The sequence below is a fragment of the Mastigoproctus giganteus genome, chromosome 6, assembly GCF_048544385.1.
Source record: "Mastigoproctus giganteus isolate SK-2022 chromosome 6, ASM4854438v1, whole genome shotgun sequence".
Classification (NCBI taxonomy): Eukaryota; Metazoa; Arthropoda; class Arachnida; order Uropygi; family Thelyphonidae; genus Mastigoproctus; species Mastigoproctus giganteus.
The window spans coordinates 216692320-216718490 of record NC_143580.1 but is presented as its reverse complement, the minus strand read 5'-3'; the positions used below and the strand labels follow the sequence as shown (position 1 = coordinate 216718490).

General features: G+C 39.4%; 1 protein-coding gene across 1 annotated transcript in view; it reads left to right on the top strand.

Moving 5' to 3' along the window:
• The first annotated feature begins 5031 nt into the window (after positions 1-5031).
• LOC150084968 (globin C, coelomic-like) overlaps positions 5032-26171 on the top strand; it is a 54419-nt gene continuing 33279 nt past the window's right edge. Inside the window, exon 1 of the mRNA XM_090375675.1 lies at positions 5032-5609. Within this exon, the coding sequence (XP_090231801.1) occupies positions 5398-5609 (212 nt within the window). The 5' untranslated portion in view covers positions 5032-5397. The remainder of the gene's footprint in view (positions 5610-26171) is intronic.

Sequence of the window (26171 nt, the reverse complement as noted above, 5' to 3'; positions counted from 1 at the left end):
CTTTTTCTGAACCAGTTTTTTCACAGAACTCCAATATATTAAAAAAAAAAAAACTGAACACTATACAAAGTAAACGGACACCTGCATATTTCAAAGGGACCCTTTATTGACACCATATGAAATCCGTCACTAGCAACTCCGTGGATAGTTAAACGTTATTGCATTCCTAAATCTTGTATCAATATTAATTGATTGCTGATCAGATCACCAACTCTAGGATTCTCCCAAAGAATTCAATGAATTGTTTGCCAGCTAAGTGAAAGCTGCATTCTGCCCACATGGTTTTCCCGACGTTCATAATTCAATTATGCAGGACCCACACAGATTGTACAGATTTTGTCCTAAGTGTCTTAAGTGATCTGCTTAATTACCCACTATGTTTTTGTAGGTAGATTCCGAGCCAATTTCTGATGACAAGATGGCATTCTTCAAAATATGTATCCAACACCGTTTGGAAAAGGATTGAGTTCGAATTCCATTGATGACGCCAAGAATTTTTTTGGGCCCTTTTCACAACGTGGCTGTGTTAGTTGGTCGCAGGCGTGGGTGGTATGGTTTTTTCCCCCGGAAACTCCACTTTCTCGTCCGGCAAACAGAAAATCGTCCACAGAACACATGCAATTTACAGACACATTACATAAGGCGCAACATGGCCTAAGTTGCTGATCAGACTAAAAACTCTCCTACTACTGCATCAGCAATGAATGTCTGGAGACATGGTGGAGAAGTGATCGTCTTCTATCTCACTCTCTGTCATTGACTTAAGAGAGGTTCCAAGTTAAGATAACTCTGAAAAACATTGTGTTTTTTTTTTAAAGTTGACAACTGTTATTTTTAAGTGTGTTTGGTGTATCTTCCTCTCCAGAGTTAAATTCTTGCATCGTCACAATAGCCCTACAAGAACTTAACTCAGCCTGGGGCGTACATCATCTGCAAATAATCCTTTGTACTTTTGTTGGGTGAATTTAACATGCTACAACTAAAGTATGAGAAACAAACAAAAAAAGAACCTCGATCATGATGGATTTGGGCTTAAGCGCTTATTCCTTAACCAGAGGTTCTCAAGCCTTTGATCTCATACATCACAATCTTCCAAAGGTACTTCCCGTACTGCAAAATTTCAAACTTAATTGTGATCAACACCAACTATCATCTAAATTTCCTCATCAGAGGACTATATCGAAGGACTCATCGAAGTAATTCCAAACAATCTAAAGGTATCATCTTTGATAAGTTTCATCGACAAAAATCATAATAAAAGCTGCATTCTGCCCACATGGTTTCCCCGACGTTCATAATTCAATTATGCAGGACCACACAGATTGTACGGATTCTGTCCTAACGGATTAAAATTAATTATGGCCTAGAAAAGAATCTACAAAGTCTGCCAAAGGACGGATTAAAGTAGCCCTGAGAATTTCTGAAGAAATCTCCAGGACTGCTTTAATCCGTAGAATCTGGAACAGTCAAATGAGTTCCAATCAAAAATCAAAATCGAAGGACCAAATAAAATCATGTCCTGGTCCTTTCTCAGCGTGAAACGTCAGGAACCGGGATTCTTCAAACTAGGCAACGTTCATGAATTTCGAGTAGAAATTCGAATCCTGGACTGTTCCATTACAGTCTGGAAGGATAGTGATTGCAACCACTGTACTAATTGCGAGGGCTTGAAATATATTTCCTTTAATTTAGCTTTTGGATTGCTTTTATTTTATTATTTCCCCAAGTTTTTATAACCTCAATAAATCTCCTATCATGTATGTTCAACTGTTATCTTTTAAAATCTGTTCTCCTATAATTGACTTTCTTAACTTGAGTAATAAAATCATGTATATTTTGAATTTAAATCTTTCTTTATATTGGATTGATTGCAATTTTTCAATTATGATGATCTATAGTAGTTCAAATTCAAACTATTGAATTACTCTGAAGGTGCATTTTTTAGCTTCTAAGGATTTTGACATCAAGTGTGTCCGATCTAAGATTTGGAAATTATGTAACGTTTATTGATTTTTCGAATCCATAACTGTGTTTAATGTCCCGAACTTCAAGTTGTTCGAGCACCCTTTGGTGTCACGTGATGTCAGATCTTTAGACACAGTTGTAAATGTGTCTCACACCCTTACTACCACTGAAACTATCCCCCGTAAGCACTTCGCAGGCGCCTGAGCATGGCCATCAACCTTCTGTAACCTTGACTACCTTTCAGAAACATTATCAGCAATTGATCGACAGTAATAAACTTCATTTAAGATCATCGACTGTGGATGCGCCAAACGTCAAAAGGCCTTGAGGTAAATCACCCTAGTGCATCAGGGGCTGAGTTTGCTAATTAGGCTTAGCAAAGTTTTATGACTCCTAGGACTGGAAAAGCTCGCTATGAGAGCAATCCATCATGTCTATATTTGCTGAATCCTTTCAGACAAAACCACTTGTTAGTTCTGTTCTGTTCTTGGAAAAAATTGTTACCCAGGAAGACCTAATCGATATTCTTAAAGTCATCTGATCTCCCTGTTTATGGAAAAAGTCGATATCCTGGTCTTAAGTTTAGATTTATTTCTGACTTTAAAGATTTTATGATTGTAACTTATCTCGTTTCTTGTTTATATATAAAACATTTCCAGCCATATCTGTTTTCCGAGGCATTTTGGAAAGGATCGATCTATGGCTAGCAAGAGAAAGATATTATTTATTTTAACAGCACTCTTAGTTTTGATGCCCAGTAAAAGATATTATGGGATCTTTATTCAGGCAGGGTGATCGTTTAATTCGCAGAGTAGCAACGCCACCGTACAACCACACAATTTCAGCTAACTGCCGGTAGATGGCAGTAGTTTAAAACCGAGAAAACTTTGGTTATATTGTTTTGTTTGACGTGGTGATCTCCTGCCATCTACCGACAGTTATCCAAAGCTTGGATGGTTGTACAATTACAAGACCCTTTTCTCGCTCACTTTTGCTTCAACTGTATTTTCTACCACGAAACCTATAGGGCTTCTGACAGAGACTGTCCATTTTTATCCTAGAAACAGGACTACCCTGAACATATGCAACAGATGGTTCAGTAATGACTAAACTCCCGCCATACGGTGGATTGTGATCCAGTAATGACAGCTGAGAAAATGCAATCCAGATCTGAAGTCACTCTTTGGTTTCACATCATTGTAAGACACTTTGTTGGTTCTGATCTGTTACGGGATTCTGTGAATGATATTGTAGATGATTAAAGATTTCCTGTGGCCACATTCTCAATGGGAAGAATGATGAACTAATACTCATATAGGATAATGAATTCGCTGCAATTCTTGATAATCTTTGTGGCAGCCACGTTTTTCGAAAGCCACTAGAGCAGCGTGTACCAATTATTTGGTTGTTGGGATTTCACCTCTAACCTCTTGTAACTTCGTATGAGGCTGGACCAAAGAAGAGCTTTACAAAACTTGCTCTCGCGTAGCATAGTGGTTTTAACGAGTGTCTCCTACTCCGGAGGACGCTGCCACGAAATCTATAGGGCCTCTGACAGAGACATCCCATTTTTATCCTAGAAACAGGACTACTCTGATCCTATGTACTGAATTTATGCCCCTAGCCTAGTGCTGTGATGGGCTTGCTGTATTTGCAATAAATAAATATTTATTTATATGCAACAGAAGACTCACTAATCACTAAACTTTCGCCATTGGCTGGATTCCGATCCAGTAATGATAATTGAGAAAATGCAGTCCAGATCAAAGTCACTCTTTGCTTTGTTGGTCCTGATCTGTTATGGGATTCCGTGAATGATATTGTAGTTGATTAAAGATTTCAGGTGGCCAGATTCTCAATGGGAAGAATGTTGAACTAACACTCATATAGGACAATGAACTCGCTGAAATTCTTGCTAATTAGTGTACATCGAACCTCTTGTAACTTCGTTTGAGGCTGGACCAGCGAAGAGCTTTACAAAAACAGCTCTCGGTAGCCTAGTAGTTATAATCAGAGTTCCCTACATCGGAGGACGCTGATTGCAATTACTTAAGGAACTTTTATGGGCTTTTTCACTTCGTGGCCGAGTTAGTTGGCTTCAGGCATGGCTGCTGTCTGTTCTTTTTTTTTTTTTTTTTTTTTTTTTTCAGAAAAAATCATGCCATCATCATGATGAAACGGGATCAGAAATACAACTTACCCGCGTTTTTTTAGCTAAGAATTAGAAGTACCGTCCAAAATGTAAACAGTCATGGTCCGATTCTTGTATACAGTTCCCAACCACCCTCACGAGTAGCACAGTTGGTAAGACCGCCATCCTCCCCACACTGGGTGGAAAAGATCTGAGTTCGAATCCTGTCGATGATGTGAGGAATTTTTATGGGTCTTTTTCATAGTACAGCTGTATTAGTCGGTCTCAGACGAGGTTAGCATGATTTTTTCTCCCGGAAAGTGGTTTTTGATCCATCAAACAGAAAATCGACCTCAGGACACGCAATTTACATACAATGTACATGGAGCAACATGGCCTTAGTCGCTGATGCTCCTAAAACCCAACAACAACAGTTCCCACCAACTGCAGTACTCTTTAGGCAAAATCGAACTGGGCTCTGGAAATCATTGTGGCAAACCTTTTCACAATAAATTTAGAACGTTCTTCATGGCTCTATTATCAAAGTTAAGATGTCCACGTAATCTTCAATACCTCTAAAAAAAAAAAAAAAAAAAAAAAAAAAAAAACACGAATAAACCAAAAATTATTTGCGAAACATTTACGGATTTTGAAAATGAAAATCGAAACTTTTTTCCTTTGTTCAACAAGATAACGAGTTCAAAGATCTTTATGTTTTTCTATCAGTTGAACAAATCATTAATTGCAATGTTCACACCGGAAATTGTATATTAATAGATTTTTGTTTGTGTTTTGACATATCTGATCGTTTGTTTTACCTTCTGTTTTGCACGCCCTGTGACTGTTGCGTTGCTAGGAGCAACTGTGTTATCAGCGCCCTCATTCTGTACTCGCTATAAGAGAAGCGTTGGAGATCGAAGAACGCTCATAGTGTTTTGATCGGATGAAGACTTACATCCTTCTGTTCGCGATGGTATCTGAATAGCGCGTAGTAACTCTTCACGATGCGCTAAGGAGGAGAAAAAAAATCTGAACTGATTAAACCGAAGAAAAGAAATCCGGAGAAGATTTACTTAGGCGAGATTAAGTGTTTAAGTTGAAAAGTCGAAGTTTAGAAGGTCTCCGGACAACCTCAGTAGGGCGTGCATGAGTGGATTGGCAATTTTCCGGTTGGGAAAATTCAAGTGAGGAGGCACACTTGTTAACCTCGTATCTGAGATTCGTTACTAACGATGAGAGGTTCCTCTGCTGTACAACGCACATTACTTCCTCTTCGCTGATGCCATGCTCAGCCCCTCGACATGGGTTGCCAGCAGAGTAAAACAGCTGATGCGAACGTAAAGTCTTGTCAGGACACAAATGCCTGTGGTCAGAATGGATCGGTGAAGACAAACTCCAATATTTTGCCACCCAATCCTCCAACTCTATCGGAAGATCAAAAGAAACTTGTGGTGATCACTTGGCAGAAGCTTGTGGAAAACATTAGCAGTGTTGGAGTGATCACCTTCATGAGGTAAGTTGTAGATTTTAAATACCACTTAGTGTGACGTCATCACAATTTTATGTGTGTTCAGTTTTCTCTACCGCTCCTCTCTGAATTCCTGAAGATGCTAAGAATTATTATTCTTTCTTTTAAGGCTTTGTGTTTTTTTAAGAAAATTATTTTCTGGGGACTCGCTAGAAGTAATAAGTTTCTTTAAGTAGTAATATTCTTTCTGGTGATTACTCTGACGAGGTACATTACTTTTTGTTTTTCATAAACCATTCAGATCTGTGCCATCGCGTTCGTGATTAGAAACACCCCCGCTGCAAAGGAGCTAAATTTTTTTTTCTCCTCCCATTTATAATTTGCTTCACTTTATTCGTGAATCTCTCAGACGGAATGGAGTATCTTCGTAGACCGCTCCCGCGGGTTTTTATTCCCTTTTCAATTACTGCGAGAATGTACTCTCCAGCAGGCGCCAAATGATAATCCTCCTTTCCATTTGTGTGTCCAATGTTCCGTTGCTACTGGTTACTAAGTTTTCACGAAGCTAATGAGAATGTAAAAGAAATCACCCGGAGGGCTATTTTCATCCTTTGTGCAGGTGGTATCGTGATGTTTACGACGGGAACTCTGCAATCACTGGTGTCTTGTCTCGACCGATTCCGTGGGTCATTACACCAGCCCAAGAGACTCACAAAGTTGGATGCGGCGCGTTTGTCTGGACTCTCTCTTTCTCTCTCACTTACTCACTATTGGATCTCCACCACTGGTGTGATGTGTACCTAATTTTTCTTATTTAATTTTCCATAATTTTGGCCTTTGTTTATTCTCATCACCTTCATCTTCCTTATCCCATCATCCCACTCCTTATTCATCTTTTGTCATCCTAATTTCTATTGTCTTCATCGATTTAATTTCCATTTTCTTAATTTTAACTTGTCTATTTTTCACCCACCCTTTTAATCTCCCTAATTCATCCTTTTAATCTTCATAATTTCCAATCTCTTCATCTTCGTATTTTCAATTTCCATTCCTATCTTCATCTTCCTCATTTCCACGTTTTTCGTATTTATTCGATTAGAAATTTTCACATCATCATCAACTTCTTCCTCATCATCTTCATGTTTCCAGTTTTCTTCATTTTTCCTTTCCACTTTTCTCCCTTTTTCATTTCCACTTTTTTCATCTTCATCTTCCCAATTTCCATTCTCTACATCTTTATCATCCCAATTTCCATGCTCTTCATATTTATCTTTTTTTTAATTTCATCTTTTTCTTCATATTTATCGTTGTAATTTCTTCCTATTCTTCATCCTCATCTTTCCAATTTCCTTTCTCTTCATCTTCCCAATTTCTATTCTCATCTTCACCTTATAAATTTCCATTCTCTTCTTCTCCACCTTCCTAATTTCATTCTCTTCTTCTTCATCTCCATCTTCCTAATATATTCTCTTCATCTCTATTTTCCCAATTTCCATTCTCTTCATCTTTATTTTTCTGATTTCATTCCTTTCTTCATCTTGATCTTCAGCCTCCCAATTCCCGTTATCTTCATCTTTAACTTTTTGATTTTATTCCTTTTTCATCTTCATTTTTCCAGGTTCCATTCTCTTCATGTTCCTCTTCTCAATTCGTTTTCATCATGTTCCTGTTCTCAATTTCCATTCGCTTCCTCTTCATTCTTCATTCTCTGCATCCTCATCTTTCCAAGTTCCATTCTCTTTATCTCAGTCTTATCGGTTTCCATCTCAATCTTCCCAATTATCTTTTTCTCCCTCTCAATCTTCTCAATTATCTTTTTCTCCATCTTTCCATATTCCATTCACTTTTTCTCCATCTTCCCAATTTCCATTCTCTTCTTATCTTTCTGATTTCATCCCTTTTTTTCATATTCATCTTCCCAATTTCCATTCGTTTCATCTCTTATCTTTCTAATTTCCTCCCTTTCTTCATTTCTATTTTCATTATTTCCTTTCTCACCATCTTCAGCTTCCCAGTTTCTTAATTTTCACCCCTTCATCTTCCCAATTTTTTTAATTTTCATCTCCGTCTTCCGATTTCCATTCCTTTTTTTATCTGCAGCTTTCTAATTTTTATCGACATAATTGCTATTATTTTCACTCTTATTCTTTATATTTCTTCGATATCACTATTTTATTTCATATATTTCTTCTCTTTTACTTACCAATCTATTTTTTAATTTCTTGTTTCCATTATTATTTACATCTGGCAGAAGAAAAACAAAATTCACATTAATCCCTTAACAAAAAAGGTGAAGGGATTAATGTGTTAATGTGCATCTAACTTTTCCTTAAATTTAGCCAAACTCTCTGCCTCAGCTGCACTTGCAGACAACTTCTTACAACGTTCACGCTACCACTCCAAACCCTTCAATAGTAATGTTAACGGGAATCCTACCATTAGTAACGTTAATACCGACTTTTTCAGTGTAATGGGATGCACACCATCTGGCCCTGAGGCTTTACACCCCTCTTAGCCCCCAATATCTCTTCAGATAGACGCAGGTCTTACCCCGTCAGCAGTTAATATACCATATGAAAGGGATGTAATGCATGTCCTTGATCCATTATCTCATGTTTAACTAAGAATACGTATTAAAGACCGAAAGCCCCTCTTGGAAGCGAATAGAAGTGATGGATCAAACGCGGAAAGGTTATAAGTCAACAACGGAAGAAACTGCGACAGGCGAGCAAGTTTAACCATTTTTAAAAGAACATCGGAGAGAGAATTCGAAACTGATTGTATACCCTTAGAAATGTTACCATCTTATTATTACATCCATTAATACGCTGGAGGCTAGTTGGAAATGGGATGTTTTTGAACAAATAGCTCGAATCGCTTAAGATGTCGTATGGAAGTTCTGATAGTGCTTCTATTCATGCAACGCGTTGATACGTGCGTTCGATGTAAGGGGGTATTTATACAAGAAATGGACGTTTTCATTCTCCTCTCTGTAAGTGTCCGTATTACAGATGGAGTGGATAGGTTAGGTTGCTAGATTCACAGCGTGTTGTATGCTCAGATAGACTTGTCGTACCATTCCTACCCTGTTTACTGGATTTCCAATAAGTAAACCGAATGGAACCAAATGGAGGAGTGATTTTGTATTAAAATGAAATCGATTTTAGCCTATAACACTCTCATTCGTTACATGTTTCGTGTGACAACCACAGTTCAATAATAAAGATTTTTTGGGACACAGTGTACATAACTCCAGAATATTTTTGTACTTCTTCAGGACATTGTTTTCATGGGGGATATTACCTCTTGTTAATCCTGCCACCTTCATTCAGTTATCTTTTGATCTCATTCATCCTCAGTAGATGTTATAAAACCGGTGGGTTTAAGTACTCCTTACATCCAACAACGAATAAGGAATATGGGCTTTCCAGAGATTATACAGGGGCAACTTCAGGGATTGACAATGGATTTATAAAGGAGTTGTGTATTTTCGTATGATTCACCCGAAGTTTGGCCGTGATTTTTTCTTTCACACTATATAAGAAAAAGTAAATACTGATATCCTTAGAGAGAGAGAAGCCTTAATTGCATTATAATCCTGCGTTTATTAATCATACGCCATTTTTACCAACGAAAATGGGATGAAAGGCTCCAAACTACAAATGGAATATGGGAGCGAGAAGTGACTAAAGGCGATCCTTAGATGGTGTCTTATCGGGACTACTGTTTACACCAATAATCGCACAAGTACTGAGGAACAGCCAACATCTACTGAGTTATGCCGACGACCTTAAGCAGATCTTGCTCAGACTATCGAGACCTCAATGGAACACTTAGTAACTTATCTACCTATCTCGCACATTTTTGACTGAAAATTAACTCATCAAAATCTGCCTTAATAAGTTTCTCAGTAAAGTTTACCCCATATGTGAACTTACCATCGTTTAACAATACGACATTCCTCATGTTACATCACATTCTGATGTGGGTGTGACATTTGACCACAAATTGCGATTTAATCTGCAGATTGAAAAACTGTCGTCCCATACGGGCGAATTCAGATGGAGGGCAAAACAAGATCTACAACATTTTAAGGACCGCGTAGTAATAAAGTATACCAGGACAATATCTTATCCACCACTGTGATATGGGACTCAGCAGCTAATGTTGCCAAATGAGTTGTTGTTGCTAGGTTGGGCTAACTGGAAAGCAAGACTTCCATAACGACAGCGCATAACAGCCCCGGCAATGTCGATGGAGATTCAGTGGATCCTTTAACTCATTAAGGAATAAGGGCTTCTCATAACTGTGAAGATGCTCATCGGACAGATTTCGGCACCCTTAATTTGGGTAAAGTGCTGTTGGTGCATTCCACCGCCCGCCCTTCGCTCCACTCCAACATTGGAAACAATCAAAACACACCTATACGTCACAGACCGATCCATCCATTATGAAATGCTTCATATTGTGCAAAGGCTAGATGTTAACATGGGCCAACCCGGAACAATATCTGGCATGACCATGTGTCGCACGCTCGCACGTATGGGCTATACCAGCAGATAACCCCTACGGCATCCTCTCCTAACCAAGGTTCATCGGCGTAAAAGACTCGCCTGGTGCAAAGAACATGCAAGTTGGACGTTAGAAGACTGGAAGAAGGTGTGCTGGTCGGATGAGTCACGTCACGTAATTTACTCCACACCGTGGATGGTCGTGTACGGATTTGGCGTCGACAACATGAGGCTCATGATCCATCATGCATGGTATCAAAAGTGCGGACTCGTGCACAGGCAGGAAGTGAATCAGGCACGAAATTAACACTGCTTCTCTTTTTGCAGACAAAAAGAGAAGCAGTGTTAATTTCCTGCTTGATTCACTTCCGATTTTTAAACGAGGGCATAGGGGATATATCTGTTTTTTTTTTCAAAGTCTGTATTACATATTCACTATATTCTGAATATAGTGAATATGTTAGTGTTCTTGCGGTCTTTCATCATGTCACGTCAAGCTGTGGGAATAGAGGGCTGCAGTCGGTAGTTGAGGTCGGTCCTTATCTCCTCCAGGGTCACTGGGAGTGTCGTTGTTAGGACCTGTACGGTCAGACTGCTTACTGGCGGCAGGCTCTTATAAAAGTTAACAGGATATTTCTTAGTATGGGTTCAAGCTTGCATTTTTTCCTTACGAATATTGCGCAGGTGCACCATATACCAGCTCCATCTGTTATCACTGGCCAGAAGAGTGGAAAAGAGCACTGGGGTGACAGTTTAGGTAAATAGGTGAAAACAAAGAAAGTGGATGATAGGAAGACTTCCGCCTGGAATCTGAAGAATAGGAGATAGGGGCACCCTCCACAGGGAAGACTCTTAAACCTGGGAGAGCCAACCAAGTGATTTTATTAGGTAGGTAGGGTAGAGTAGAGGGAGCGGTCAGTACCTGCGGTGTTTGAGGGGGGGGGATTAAAGTCATAGGGCCAGGGCACCTATGTGGGGGAGGTCGTCAGTCTTTTTAGTCAGAAAAATTTGGCTTTCCGTCATCGGTCAGACCCCATGCAACCAGTGTCAGCATCTCACAACCATGCTGCCTAAGGAGAAGTGGTGTCAGCACAGGCAGAGGGGACGCCTCCAGGTAGGTCGTGCCCCCCAACTGCAGTCATACTATAACCAGATCATATAATACCCATTTGGTTAACGCACAATTATAGACATGACCAATCCATTCGTACATCGGAGACCTTGGAAAACCAAGGCCCTCGATGCCCTTCCACTACTACAAGAATGTAGGCCAGGAAGTAGGATGTATAGTCTCTGACTGAGGCGAATCCTAGCATCGCATGGGTTTGCCAGGGAGGGCCCTTACAAAAAAAGTGGTTGTTTTTCTCAACAATTTGGAAAGTGTTTAGTACACTATTTGTCTATCTTGCACATTGACATATCTGGTGGTTTTCACAGAGCGGGGAAGTCCTTACCTGTGGGATGCCCAAGTCGTCACCGGGAGAAGGGAACAGTGATAGGAAAAGCAGAAGGTGGGAATTTATTACTAAAGTTGGGGTATTTATCGGGACTGGGAAATATCCCTGTAGTAAAATTAATGTTATTTCCACGTTCCCAGAGGCCCTCCCCACATACAATGGGTCAAACATTATCAGTTGGTCCCACTGTATAGAATTTACACTGTCCGAGATCACTGTAGTCACCGTTAAGAAAGTAAAAACCCTTCCCTTTACCTCTGATGGTAGTTATATCTTTAAGTTGTTGTTGGATTTTAGGAGCATCAGCGACTAAGGCCCGACGTGTATATTGTCTGTAAATTGCGTCTGTTCTGTGGTCGATTTTCTGGTTATCAGGCCGAAAAACCAGAAATTGCGGAAAATAAACCATGCTACCGTTGCCTGAGACCGACTAACTCAGTCACGTTGTGAAAAGGCCCATAACAATTCCTCACATCATTAACGAGACTCGAACTCAAGTCTTTTTCACCCGGTGTGGGAGGATAACGATTCTACCAACTGTGCTACCCACGAGGGCACATCTTTAAGTAAATCCGAAATCAGTACACTGTGATCACTGCCATTCAGTCATTCTTTTATCTGCAGATTCTTAATTCATGAATAATCAATGCTGATAATCAGATCAAGAGTATTACTTCTGGTTGCCTCTCGAACATGATGCCATAGAAAACAATCAACCAATGAATCTACAAAAGTCTTTCTAGTGTGCGATTGACCAACCCACAAGTTCCAGTCAATATCTGTGAAGTTAAAATCCCCCATTATAAGACAATCTGGTTTACTGTCCCACTCTGTTTCTTTGTGTTTCTCGATGATAATGCCTATCTTTCTATCGTCACTAACCAAATACACCCCTTCACGATGATGGTGTATCCAGACAACTCCGGCGTCTATCAACGACACAATGCGCCATGACACAAGGCCCGGCAGGTTCTAACTGATTTCAGGAGATGAAAATGAATTCTCCGTATTCTTATAGCCGCCCAACTCTACTGATCTCAACCCAATGGAACATGTTCGGGACCTACTAGAAAAGGACATGCGTTGCTACGACCAACCACTTGACAATGTGCGGCCATTACTGAACACATTGTTCAACTCATGGGTAGCATTACCACTGGATAGCCCGCAGCACCTTGTAGTATCCTTGTGACATCAGAGAGTCATGTATTCCTGCGAGCTCTTGGCGTACCATCCACCTAGGTCATCATTCTGGTGATGAAATGTGAAACCCTCATCGCACGTGAGACCCAAGTCCTCAAGCGTGTTGACCTTACCTACCAACTCACCTGCGATATAATGGAGTAAAGTCCCTTTTAAATTCTTTACAGCTGATATTGTACAGCTTGTCGAGAATACAGTTTGCATATTGGGTGTCTGAATATGTGTGATTTCCATGGAAACACACTTTCGAACTGCCTTTTTTTAACGCAAATTGCTAAGCTTGGTGTGACGTCATGTGCCTTTAATAGTCAATATTTTGTTAAATATAGCATCAAATCGAAAAGCTGTTTTGGATATTTTCGATTTATTGGCCAAAGAATCATTTCTCGTGAGATTATGAGGTAATGATGGTACACTGTGAGTACTGTATTATTTTTATTTGATGTAATATATATAAACAGATGAATTATAAGATTAATCTAGTAATAAACTGGGAAACGTCCTCATCGTGCACCTTTTGGTGGGCAGACTATACTTCCATCATGTACGCTACATTGCCAAAAGTAGCTGGGCACTCTTGGTATTTCGGAAAAACGAAACAAATTGTTGCATACAGACGATGGGAAAAAAACGAAAACATCACAGCATCTGTGATATCCAGTATTCAGAATCAGTATGACCACAAGAGGGTTGCTTTGATTCAATAGTACCTACAAATCATTGCTATTGTAAAGCGATACAAGCGCAATCAATATCTGATGAGAACTGTACCATTAGGATTTTCATGGGCGAACAAGTGCTTAGCATCATTATCGAAACAGAATGTCAGATACAGTCGTGTTTACGATTTCTAAATAGGTTCTGGAACAATAGAGGAGCATCATATGGTGCGATGAATCATTAACCATTGTCTACCTCCTATGGGCAAGTCGGTTTTGGCGTAAACCGAACAAATGTTATGAATTGTCATACTACAGTACATCAATAACGTTGTCCTCCCCAAACTGGGTGGTAAAGACCTAAGTTCGAGTCTCGTCGATGACGTGAGGGATTTTTCTGGGCTTTTTTCACAACGTGGCTGAGTTAGTTGGTCTCAGGCTAAGGTAGCATGGCCTTTCTCTCCCAGAAACCTGGGTTTTTCATCCAGCAAACAGAAAATCGAACTCGGCACACCGGAAAAAGAATACAGACCACAGTTACACGATATAACAAGCTAATAAACTTTCATTAATACACCCCATCGAGGATTTATTGAATTATTCATAACCTTAGCAAGCTGAAGGAGTTAAATTGCAGACCAAATACTTTTAATCTTATTTCGTGGACCAGTTCACTAACACTATATTAAATTTCTCGGATAACTTGGTTAATTACTGCAAGAATACGGTCTGTAATCAATAATTTTGCTTCTCTCCGCGATATTTCATCACAAGCTGGACGTATTTAGGAAGCTAAAATCTCCTTAATGCGTTTAGCTATTCGAACAGCCCAAACTTAATTTTGTTTATTTGCAATTAGTATATATAATGACATTATCTTCTCAAATGTCTTCCTTTTAAGCGAGGGCTTAAATGATTTTCCTTTAAGTTGTGAAAGTCGCATCGCTGCAGACTAAAGTGGAACATTCTGGTATCTATGGTTACCGCAAGAAGCAAGTAGGAGAGTGATTGAAAAGATTGGAACATACGTTTGTCATTTCGGCAACGTTTTTCAACAAGAAGAAAGAGATGTAAATTTTGCCCTCGTGGTAACAGATTTCGTTGAAACGCCATCGTCCCCACAATGGGTGGAAGAGACTTGAATTGGAGGTGTAGTCGATGACGTGAGGAATTTTTATGGGCCTTTTCACCACGTGGTTGAGTTAGTCGAGTGTAGCATGGTTTTTACTTCCAGCAAACAGAAAACCGACCTCAGAACACACGCAATTTACAGACAATATACAAGGAGCAACATAGCCTTAGTGGCTGATGCTCCTGAAAAAATAACATACTACGCCTGATGTGAAAAAGATAAAAAGGCTAAACTCCAGGAGATTTAGGTGTATTATATGCATAGCGCAGACAGGGGAAGACTAAACATTTCATTTCAGCAGGATTCATGTCCACAGAGTTATCCAAGAGGATGAACAGGTTGTTATTGGTATTAAATACTTGAATCTGTTTTCTTCTGTTGAGAACGTTTCAAGAAAATTATTGAAGCACGCAAATTTTAGTAATTTTCAAGTAGCGTAGCTAAATTTTCTTCTTGAAGTGAAGGGACCAAGTTCTTTTGTTGCTCGTAATATGGGCAGAAAAGAAGGTGAAACCATGTTTCTTCATCACCGCATAAATAAAAGGCGTTGTTTCGAACCTAAATTGAAAGAGTTTAGCCTTCAGGAGCCATGACCTATGAGTAAATTTGACGTGGTCATTGAAGGATAGAACCAATTTTTAATTGTAGTTGTTAAAGCATAAGAAACGTCAAGTATAAAGTTCCTAATAACTAGACCTGTAATGCTAGAATGACATCTTGTTTGTCAAATGATGTGCAGTTCGGTCCGAATTCTAGACTTTGTTTTTTTTTTTTTAAATTTATTTTCAGAATCGCTGTTAATACCAAGTGAGTCGAAAGGGCCTTCAAAAATGTTTCCAACCAAATTGAAAGAGTTTGGTCTTTAGGAGCCATGACCTACGAGTAAATATGACGTGGTCATTGAAGGATAGAACCAATTTTTAATTGTAGTTGTTGAAGCATAAGAAATGTCAGGTGTAAAGGTCCTAATAACTAGACCTGTAACGCTAGAACAGTCATACATTGGGGGAATGGCGTCTTCCGAAGAGAAAATAGAATGGTAGGCATTCTCATCGTGTTGTTGATAAACAGTTATCAGAGAAGTCAGGAATGCTATAAAAACAGTCCCCAAATCAAAAACAGTGCTGCCTCTAGTCTGCCGAATGCCAAAATGGCATCCAGGTGCCATGGCCTCATGTTGCCTTCTCCAAACATGATACGCCGATCAGCATGATAGAGTTGAAACGGGATTCACCAGATGAGAACATTCCACGTGTTAGTGGAGATATAGCACAGTATTGGTACTCACTGCGAGACAAGATAGACCGACGAGCCATAGCTTATACGAGCTAATATCTCTCCAGAGCATAGTCAATGTGGAATTGGTCTTGCTGTTCTTACGTTGTACCGGGTGGTTAATGGGTCACTTGCTGCGTCGCTGCTAGGTTACAAGACGAGACACAAGACTACCCTCACCATGGGCTTCGACCGCACACCCGGCTTTGTTCGACTGCTGTTGAGCCACTCACTGTAGACTCGTGACACCACAGAAGGGAGCCCTTAACCGCGTAGGCTGCGGTCGAGATACAATCATTCCACGTTGAAAGTTGGAAAGATCTCTACGCCGACCCATTCTTCCTCGTAGATACACTAAAAGTGTGCGAACTACAATCTTATATCACCCGTTCCTGACTTTGAGCCGTCACAGACCAGTCCATTTCTACACAAGGGAGTGTTGCTAATACAAAGCCAACTCAGTGTATTCGATACACGGTACTTAATCGTTAAGGACATATTGAGTAATACACTATTGAGAATGCACGGGATCACTGCTGTTCAATCTTCATAGGTCACATTATGGAAGCGGGAAGACACATTTAAACTTTATTTAGGGTGGGGAGCGGTATCAATAAACAGAACTGCCTAATCGAAATCCTCTTCGCGACTACACAAGAGTGGATTTCTTCCTTTAACTCAATAATGAACTATATTCTACCAAAATACAAATCATGCACTAGTCGACAAGGGTATCATTTGCATATCACTTCGGAGTGGTATCAGTTCTATGCCATAAATCCCATTTTAACGACTTAATCCCCATATGGGCATATTACAAAGATACAATGCATTGACAGATTTAGAATTATATTAAATCCAGTTATAGAATCAGTTTGCTTGTAACAAATGAATTACTATTTTTGCTTAATGAAATATACTCGGCACTCCCCATTTGCATTCAAGCTTTTCGTATCAATGAATGGTAAGCATTGTACAGAAGACTGTTCATTATCCTATTTATATAACGAACGCGCCATTCATAAATTGCCTGAAGCAATCACGAAAAGGCGCCACTACCAATCGTTCAAACTGAAATCAGCCATTCGTTTCTCTCCAGGGTATGCTAATCGACCGCTGTAGAGATCCCTCGCTCGATAATCAAATGTCTCGAGTTCTCTTCGAACTGCAAGCACAACTTTGTTTCAGTCTATCGGAGTGGAATCACCAGGTAGTCATGAGATGGAACAATGGGTCCCTAGGGGTAAACCTCGAGGGACCTATTGAGTCGGGCTCTGTTACATCGTTCGATGTTTGGGCCCATAGATGCCCATAGTGTCCTCTACAGTCTGGTAGCTACACTTCTACTTTATCAGTATTCTATAGAAGAACATTCTTGTTAGGGATAATCTCTAATGATGATGGTGGGAAAATGATTCTGGAAACTGCAGATTAGAGGAATTTCAGAATTCGAGACAGCTGCGTAGCTATCTTCCCTTGATTTTTAAATAATATTTATTACCATTTTAATAATGTATACACGAGCAATGAACTACACACCACCGACAACAGGTCAAAAACATTATGGAGTTAACTGAATTTGCGGATAGCCCATTTTACCATAAAGTATTCCTGAGAATAAAATGGTTCTTGTAAGGAGGGAGTGGCAGGTAGCCATATTTCAGATTCATATGTTATTACATGATAGACCTGAAAGAATATTGCAACTCTTTTTTGGAATCGTTTATGTAGAGGAAATGTTATTCACAAGGAAGTCAATACGATGGTTGAATCTCATCTTTGGATAGAAAAGGACTCTATGATCTCTGTGGTAAATGATTCGATATCGGTGTACCATTAATTTGAGCAGTATTTGTCTTGAATTGGATTTTAATAAGAATATCAGGTTGGATTTATTTGCGTTTAGGTTCAATTTAGGTTAATATCAGAGATTTTAATCGAACAGGTTTATTTTATTATTAATTATTGACGTGAGAGTTGATGGGGGCGCTGTCTGAAGTACGGTCGTTAGAACTTTATGTCTTCCACGTACCTGTTCTTTGGGGTACATCAAGAGAAAAAGAATAGCAGAGAATTGGTGACCAGAAAGGACACCACCTTGCAACACACTTATAATCTGTTGCTGTAGGGCTCATTTGTAAGGTGGAATTCGTGTTTTGGAGGAGAGTGTTGTCCTTTCTCCATTTATTTACCCTGTATTCCCCCCCCCCCCTTGTTCCTTAGTATTGCCATCAGTGGAAATTGTTGTTATTATTTTAGTACAACAGCTCCTCTCAAGCACTGAGGGCCACAAGCTATCAAAATATTAGAATTTGCAGTAGCTGTTAATACATGATATAATTTCCATTAAGTTTCTCTCAATTAACAATATCAACTCTCTCTACAGCTACAAACCACAACTAATTCAATCTTAATCGCTTCCTCATATTTCTCTTAATCAGCAATATCAGTTCTCTTCACAACAGCAATCCATAAACTAACCTAATACTAACAATTCCATATAATCTCTTTTAATTTACCAATATCGATTCTCGTTATAACTTTAACCAATAAACCAACTCAATACTAAATAAACCAACTCAATACTAAACATTTCCTTATGTTTCCCGTAATTTCTTTAACTTCAATCTTACTCTGAAATAATCTACAACTCTATCTAAGCACCCTTTCCAGCACAGTTCAGAGGACTTACATTCCTTCTCTTTCACGTGGGATATTTTTATAGGATTCCTTCCACGAAATGCGATGAAGTCTCTCTTCTTAGTTGAAATCCCATATAACTCTTCTAGTATTGTCTTATTTCGGGAATAGTTTTCTGTTAATACTGAAGGAAATTACCACAGCAGTAGTAGTAGAAGCCAGGGGCGCTATCTGACTTACCTGTTACTCAGCTTAAGGATTAACTTCTGGACAGGAACATATCCGACAAGAGATAAGCTAAACTTTCCCTAATAACCTTACTACTTAAGGGGTAACAGGATAAGACAGGTACCATTTTACTTTACTCTTTTCAGTACTTTCTCTCCTAAAACTGAAAATTCTCTTTCCCCCCACACTCGCTGCTAAAACAGCCTCTGTAGTGCACGACAGAACTCTTCCACTAGGCAGTGGGACTTTCCCAGGACTGGACCCCAAACTAATCCCAGAATTACAACAGCAACAAGAAGCACAATTCCCTTAACACGATGGGAGCATGGAGTTAAGGTGTTGAAAAGCAACACGTGGAATATTGGACTTTTCATTATGCAGATTCCATGGTCATTTTTTTTTCCTGGATAAATCTCCCAATATCATTGAGGAAAAAATCAGGCAATAGAATAAGTGGGTTACGGTCTGAAAAAGGCCAAAATTGGTCAATCTGCGATTCGAACCATTTCACAGTCGAATTGCAAATTTCTTTTTTTCCTTTGAAGTGTATCGATCTTTCAAAATAACATCAAGTTTACTGGTAGTTTCGACCTTAAGAAATAGCAATTCATTTTCATTTCTCACTTTAATAATTGTCTTAAGCTGATCTTAATTTGTATTCATGTCACTTATTTAGATTTTGAAATTTTAATGATTTTGAAGCAATTAATTTTAAAAAGAAATGATTTACACTTCAATTTAAAACATTCCACTTTTTAAATTACATTTACTGCTGTTTATTAAAAAAAAAGAAGGAAATTTATTAATCGACATCAAGCATAATTTAATGGGTAAACGTTGCCACTAATAGTTTTGTTTTGGTCGAGCTCACGTGGCAAGATGTATAAAGATTAATGCGCATGCCCGTTAATCTTATTGATGGGCATTTCCTCATGAGAGATCTTCTGCGCGAGAAAAATAAATCATTGGACCCCCTAGCGGTAAATTTCAGTCAGAGAGTCCCAGAAATAATAAATCAAAATCTAGGTACGTCTTGTAAATAAATAATAGGAAAGTTATTTAATTTTTTTTTGCCATTATTTTCAGAAACTCCTTATTTTTGTTGAGCAATATTTAAGTGAACTTCACGATCCAATAAATAAATATTATTTGCCATAATTGGAACGTTTTATGGCATAAATAAATCTAAATAATAATTGATCTGATTATTAAATGCGTTTCGGATAGAAGGATTTCTAAAATATTTAATGGTGGAACTGCGTGCTTTTTCTTTCTGTCTTGTTTGTTTAATGTGCACCAATGCGGAAATAATTCAGTCTGATGAGTATCATACACATTCAGTTTGTTTTTCTTTCAGCCTACACATTCAGTTTGTTTTCGATTTCAATACACTATTCATTTTCTGTATTCTGTTTTCATCTGTGGGCTTCACTTGTTCGCAGCATTTATAAGTGGAGTAACAGATTCTGAAAAAACTTCTGTCCTGTAGTTCTTTTGTGCATAGCCTTTCTAGGTCTACTTGGAGATCGTTGTAGATCTTGATAGTAATAGAAAAAAATCCCTGCAGACTTACCAGCTGCGTGAGCGCACTACTAAGTGGAGTTTTATTCGCCCACTTTTGCTTCATGCGGGGCCCAGTCAGCAAGTATTCAGCTTTCGGAGAGTCGAGTCTCCCGGTCAGCAGTTTCACGAGTGTGAGAACGTTTTTTGTGATGATTATGTCTGTCCACGGTGTGACATCCAATTTTGCGCATAAAATGGCTGCAAAGCGACACTGTTTAATCATCTCAAGACCCAGTACTGTAATCCTAGGAAAGCTTTGATGGTGTCCAGGGAAGAGGACCAAATTTGAGATGCGTAGAGAGGGACAGGTATGACGCATCTTAAAATGTATTTCTTAATAAGGTCGGGGTTTCTAATGCCCACCAGCTCCTATCTGCAGGTTCATAGTGCTGCATACGTTTTCTTCTTTACATGCCCGAAATATGTGAAGTTTAGGTTTTCGTTCCATTTCAGACGAAGATCCACATGTGTCTGAACTTTCTGACCTCGCTTCCATTCATGTTTATGGATATGTGGTTCTTAATTATCTTGTAGGTGAAAACAGTTTGTGCCGTCTTGTGTTTATTTAAATGGAGCCCAATGCAACTAAGTGATTCTTCCAACTCGACGATTTTGGAATTTGCTTCATTGTGGCATTGCAAAGCTGTCCTTTGATTGTTCGAGGTGATGAAAAATTTTAAAGTCGTCTGCATAAACGACAAATTGTTTTTGATTCTGGACCAGGAAAATGTGTAGTGCTACCGCAAAGAGAGTAGCAGAGGAGACATCACCTTGGGTACTTCCCTTTTGACTTGGTAGGTCGCTTTAAAGATTCCGTTAATGGCAGTGATTTGTCTCTCTTTGAGAGTGCTCGTTATTATGCTAAGACCTACCCAATTATATGGAAATATTCCTTTAAGATGACATTAATAGCCGAGATGGAAATATTGTTAAAAAGCGGATGTAATGTGTAGGAAGACAATATCTAATTGCTGTCTGAAGTTAACGGCACGTTTGATTCTAAATAATGTCTCCATAATGGTTTGAGAAGTATGCGAAGGATGGACGCGGTGAAGATAATAAGGCGTTTATGCATATATATGCTAACGCGCCTAAAAAACAAACTTTTCCGTTAATAAAGCTCGATTTTACTGAAAGGAAAACCCGAGTTTCCCGCAGAAAAAATCATGCTGTCCTCTCCTGAGACCGACTAGCTCAGCCACATTGTGAGAAAGGCCCATAAAAATTCCTCCCATCACCGACGGGACTCGAAATCAGATCTTTTCCACCCGGTGTGGAGGAGGACGGCGATTCTATCAACCGGGCTACCCACGAGGGCAAGTACGAAGTACTTCGTGTTGTGTTTAAAAGGCGGACGTTCTCATTAAAATTTGTTTAGTTTGCATACGAACGAACACACTGAAAAGGGCAGAATAGGATTCCTTACGTGGATAGCGAGCAGTCCGAAACCTAACTGCTCTACCCTGATTTTAGGTGATTTCAATTTGTTCCTGCTTAAATGTCTAGGGCTTTGCAAAGCGCTAGATAAAGCCCTTCTCGTATATGACTTACATCAGCTCAGAATGGCTGGCCTATGACTTACATCAGCTCAAAGTGGCTGGCCATCCTTCCAGGGATGGCCAGCCACTTGACCCAATCTTCTACAACCTTCAGAAGATAAAATTAAGACCAACTGCAATAAGTTTCAGTCAGATCATTCTCCATTTGTAGGTGGTTTTTACTCTGTGATCAATTTTAGACCAGAAGGCACTTCGCGAAATGGGACAGTGAGAACATGCCTAGGTTTTTTCCATTAAATTCATATAAACGGCCATAATTCTTAGGCACCTAATGAGCCGTGTTTAGGAAGGGCTGAAAACGAATTGAGTAGAAGAAATCTCAAAAAGAAAAAAACTAAGGTGGCTATCACCGGAGCGGCCAAGTTTGTCTGAATCTCATCCCGTACTCCTGCATGGTTCAATTCTGGTGTGAAAGGAGACTTTCTCCAAATGCAAAAGGCATGCCAGAGATGGAGGCGGACCTCTATATTAGAAGACGATATAATGTACAAGAAAAGAGAGGATTAATTTCCTAAGAAGCAAAAGAAAGTTAATGAACCACATAATTTATGAGAAACTACAAGGGAAGAGAATTTATAAGTGGCAGCACCGCAATTTCCAAATGAATGAACAAACTTTTCAAAAATGTGAACAGTGTGCAGTGTTTTGAACAGTGTAGCCTTCTTCCAAATAAACTTGATCTTCCGAATGTGAACAAGTCAGGGAAACCCCTCTTATAAACTATGGAGATTACTTGTGACATAATAAAATAACCAATACCCTACCAAATAAGAACACGATCGGTCTAGACGGTTCCCCACAATTTATCCTTGGACATTTATCCTTGACCCTCTCACTGTACTTTAACCAGATCATGGAAGATGCAACCATACCTAAGATATGGAACCACTATTATGCGAGACGAGTTCCTGAATTGAAGAATTCAAGAGTATTCAATGACTTCAGGCCCGTATACATATGCTGCACTCTCCTAAAGGTATTTGAAAAAGCAATACAATTCATTCTGGCTCAGAACTGCTTCAGCACTGGACTCCTCCCCTACTTGCACACAGTTGTCAGAGGCAGATCCACCACCAACTTACTACGAATTCAATATGCGCTCAACAGTAATATGCAGCTGGATAGCTAATATATACTGTATATGTCATAAGCAGCTTTTACATCTTTTTAGATGTAAAAGCTGCTTATGACATATACAGTATATATTAGCTATCAGTTTCTCCTGAGCAATGACACAAATATCATAAAACAATTATTTATTATACAAATTCATATTTCTCTTAATCAGCAATATCATATCAATTCTCTTCACAACAGCAATCCATAAGCTTACTTAATCCTAACAATTCCATATATCTCTCTTAATTTAGCAATATCAATTATCTTTCCAACTTTAACCAATAAACGAACTCGATACTAAACATTTCCTTATATTTCTCGCAATTTCTTCAGATTCAACCTTACTCTAAAATAATCTACAACTTTATCTCACCTTTTCCAATACAACACAGTGGACTTACTGTCCTTCTCTTTCACGGTGGGGTTTCTTTGTGCGGATTCCTTCCACGGAGTGTGACGAAGTCTCTCTCTTCTTAGTTGAAGTTGACCATATAGCTCTTCCAGTAGTGTCTTATTTCGGGAACAGTTCTCTGTCAATACTGAAGGAAATTACCCCAGCAGTAGAAGAAGCCAGGGGCACTATCTGACTGGCTTGTTACTCAACTTCCGGGTTAACTTCTCGCACAGGAACATGCCCGACGACAGATAAGCTTAACGTTACCTCTTAAGAAGTAACTCGACAAGACAGATACCATTTTACTTTAATCTTTTCGATACTTTCTCTCCTAACACTGAGACTTCTCCTTCAAACGCTACTAAAAAAGCCAGTGCAGTGCACGATTGAGCTCTTCACTACATAGCGGGACTTTCCCAGGATTTGACCCCGAACTTAACCCAGAACTACACAGCAACCACTCCGAAGAGCAACAACAAACACACTTCCAAAATTTACGCGAAAACTTTATTTATCTTCTTCTAATTTACTTATCTTATTTATACTTACAGCTACCCAAACTTAGAGAGAAGACCGCGCAGTCCCACCTGTCCCAATCATGGTGTTACTTTTTAAACTCACTCTTCTCATACATCAGTAACTCAGATTCTGTTTTTCCCACACAATCGAACTCTTTCATCTACCTCTAGACCACCTTTCGAACTCTTTCATCTTTTACCTCTAGACCACCTGCTGACCATACCTTTGAATTGCTCCATACTGACTCCCTTCCCCTCAAATGCACTGAGTGTTGTGTCCTCAAGACCTTGTTTTTTATATTTCTTAAGTGCCCTACAGCCAGGCCTACTCCCACTAATGAAAATATTTCCATAATGATATTTTATTTATTCCTTAAGTGCTTTACTTTCACACTATTCTTACTAAGAGAAATATTGTTGTTGTTGTTGGGTTTTTTGGAGCATCAGCAACTAAGGCCATGTTGCTTTGTTATATTGTCTGTAAATTGCATGTGTTCTGTGGTCCGTTTTCTGTTTACTGGACGAAAAACCCGAGTTTCCGGGAGAAAAAACCATGTCGCCCTCTCCTAAGACAGAATAATTCAGCCACGTTGTGAAAAAGATCCATACAAATTCCGCCCGCCATCGACTGGACTCGAACTCGAGTCTTTTCCACCCAGTATGGGGAGAACGATTCTACCAACTGTGCTACTCACGAGGGCTTTCAAGGAGACAGTAATACGATTGTGAATGCAAGTTGCAGTGATAAATGGACTTAAGACTTCAGGCGTAGAATGATAACAGGGTGCTACATAAGCAGTCGGTCTGTTAGGGGTCATTTCAACGTCGTTGAAGATCGCTAAGTCGACTAATGGTGATGTGATCCTCAAATGAAAGCGGACTGGTGCTGAAACCGTCACGAAATGAAAGAAAGCCATCTAGCTTGGTGTGAGGCCTACTCTTCTTGGACTGTAGACCAATGGAGAGGCTGCGCTTTGGAGCGACGAGTCACCATACATGGTTTCCCACTGTGACGGTCGTGCCTGAGCGTGGTGGATACCCGGAGAAAGCTACCTGCCCAACTGTATCGTCCCGACAAATGAAGTTTAGCGAAGACAGCGTGATGGTCCGAAGTTGATTTTCATAGTTTGGTCTTTTCCACCCATGTGGGGAGGACGGCAATTCTACTAACTGTGCTACCCACGAGTGCTCTCGTCATTGGCTGAAATTGAGAAATACATCCATTTGACAGACACGATATACTGATACCTCATAGCTTCAGATCCCCTGAACGTAATACAGGGGGGAAGTTCGATACATCTCTCCCATCAATTCCCTTCCTTCAACCTTTGGACCAACCTGATGAATTCTTTGTTTCCTTCTTATTTCGGAATCCTTTATCACTCCCTGAAATATTTTTCTTTCACCTCCCCACTATTTATAAACACTCATTTCCTTGTTTGTCTGGGTCTTCTACATAAGTTGTCTCCAAACAAAGATACTATTCAAACAGCCTAATGCAAATTCACTCTGTACTTTGGATATATATAGAAACGAATTTCCTGCTCTGTTCTGTCCTTTAATACTCTAACACTCACATTACTTACAGCATTCATCACAATAACGCCTTTGTGAATTTTGAATGAATGCTACATGCTCTGAGCTAATATAAGGCGTCTATACATCTGTAAACTGCTATATTCACTGGGTAGGTTAGCCATGATAAAGTTATTAAAAGTTCCTCCTATCGTGGCATGAAGTAACTTATCTCTCAACTTCGACTGTTGACCAGAATCGAACCCAGGCTATTTCTACCTGGTGCGAGATCGCATAAACTTTCTCTATTGCTAAATAAGAAATAAGCTTGTATTTTGGGATATAAAGTTTTAAATATCTGACGAAAACTTGTATATTTATTCCCATTAACTAGGGATCAAAACGATGCATCAAATTCCATATCTAATCATCTGTCATCGTTCCTCTGTTGCACGAATCAACTTAGAAAACTCGCCACCAAGCCCTGTCCGTGTACTTCTCTCCATCGCATTTCACTCCACTTTCTCCCTCTCTTAATGACATCGATCATTATTATGACCTGCCACCTCATTCTTGGTCTCCCCCTTGGTCTTTTGTCCTTTAATTGTAAATCAAACATTCCTCTTGGCAAACGTCTCTCGCTCATCCTCTTGACATGTCCGAACCACCTTCAGTTCTACTCTGCAGCTTTTCTAGCTGAATTCTCTCCCTAATCGCTTTTTGCTGGGTCACAGTTCCTCCCTTTATAAACACAATATAAAGTTCACCTTTAAGAGGTGTCACTGCTCTTTCTACAATATTGATTCAGAAAAGGGATTGACTTGAGAATTCTGC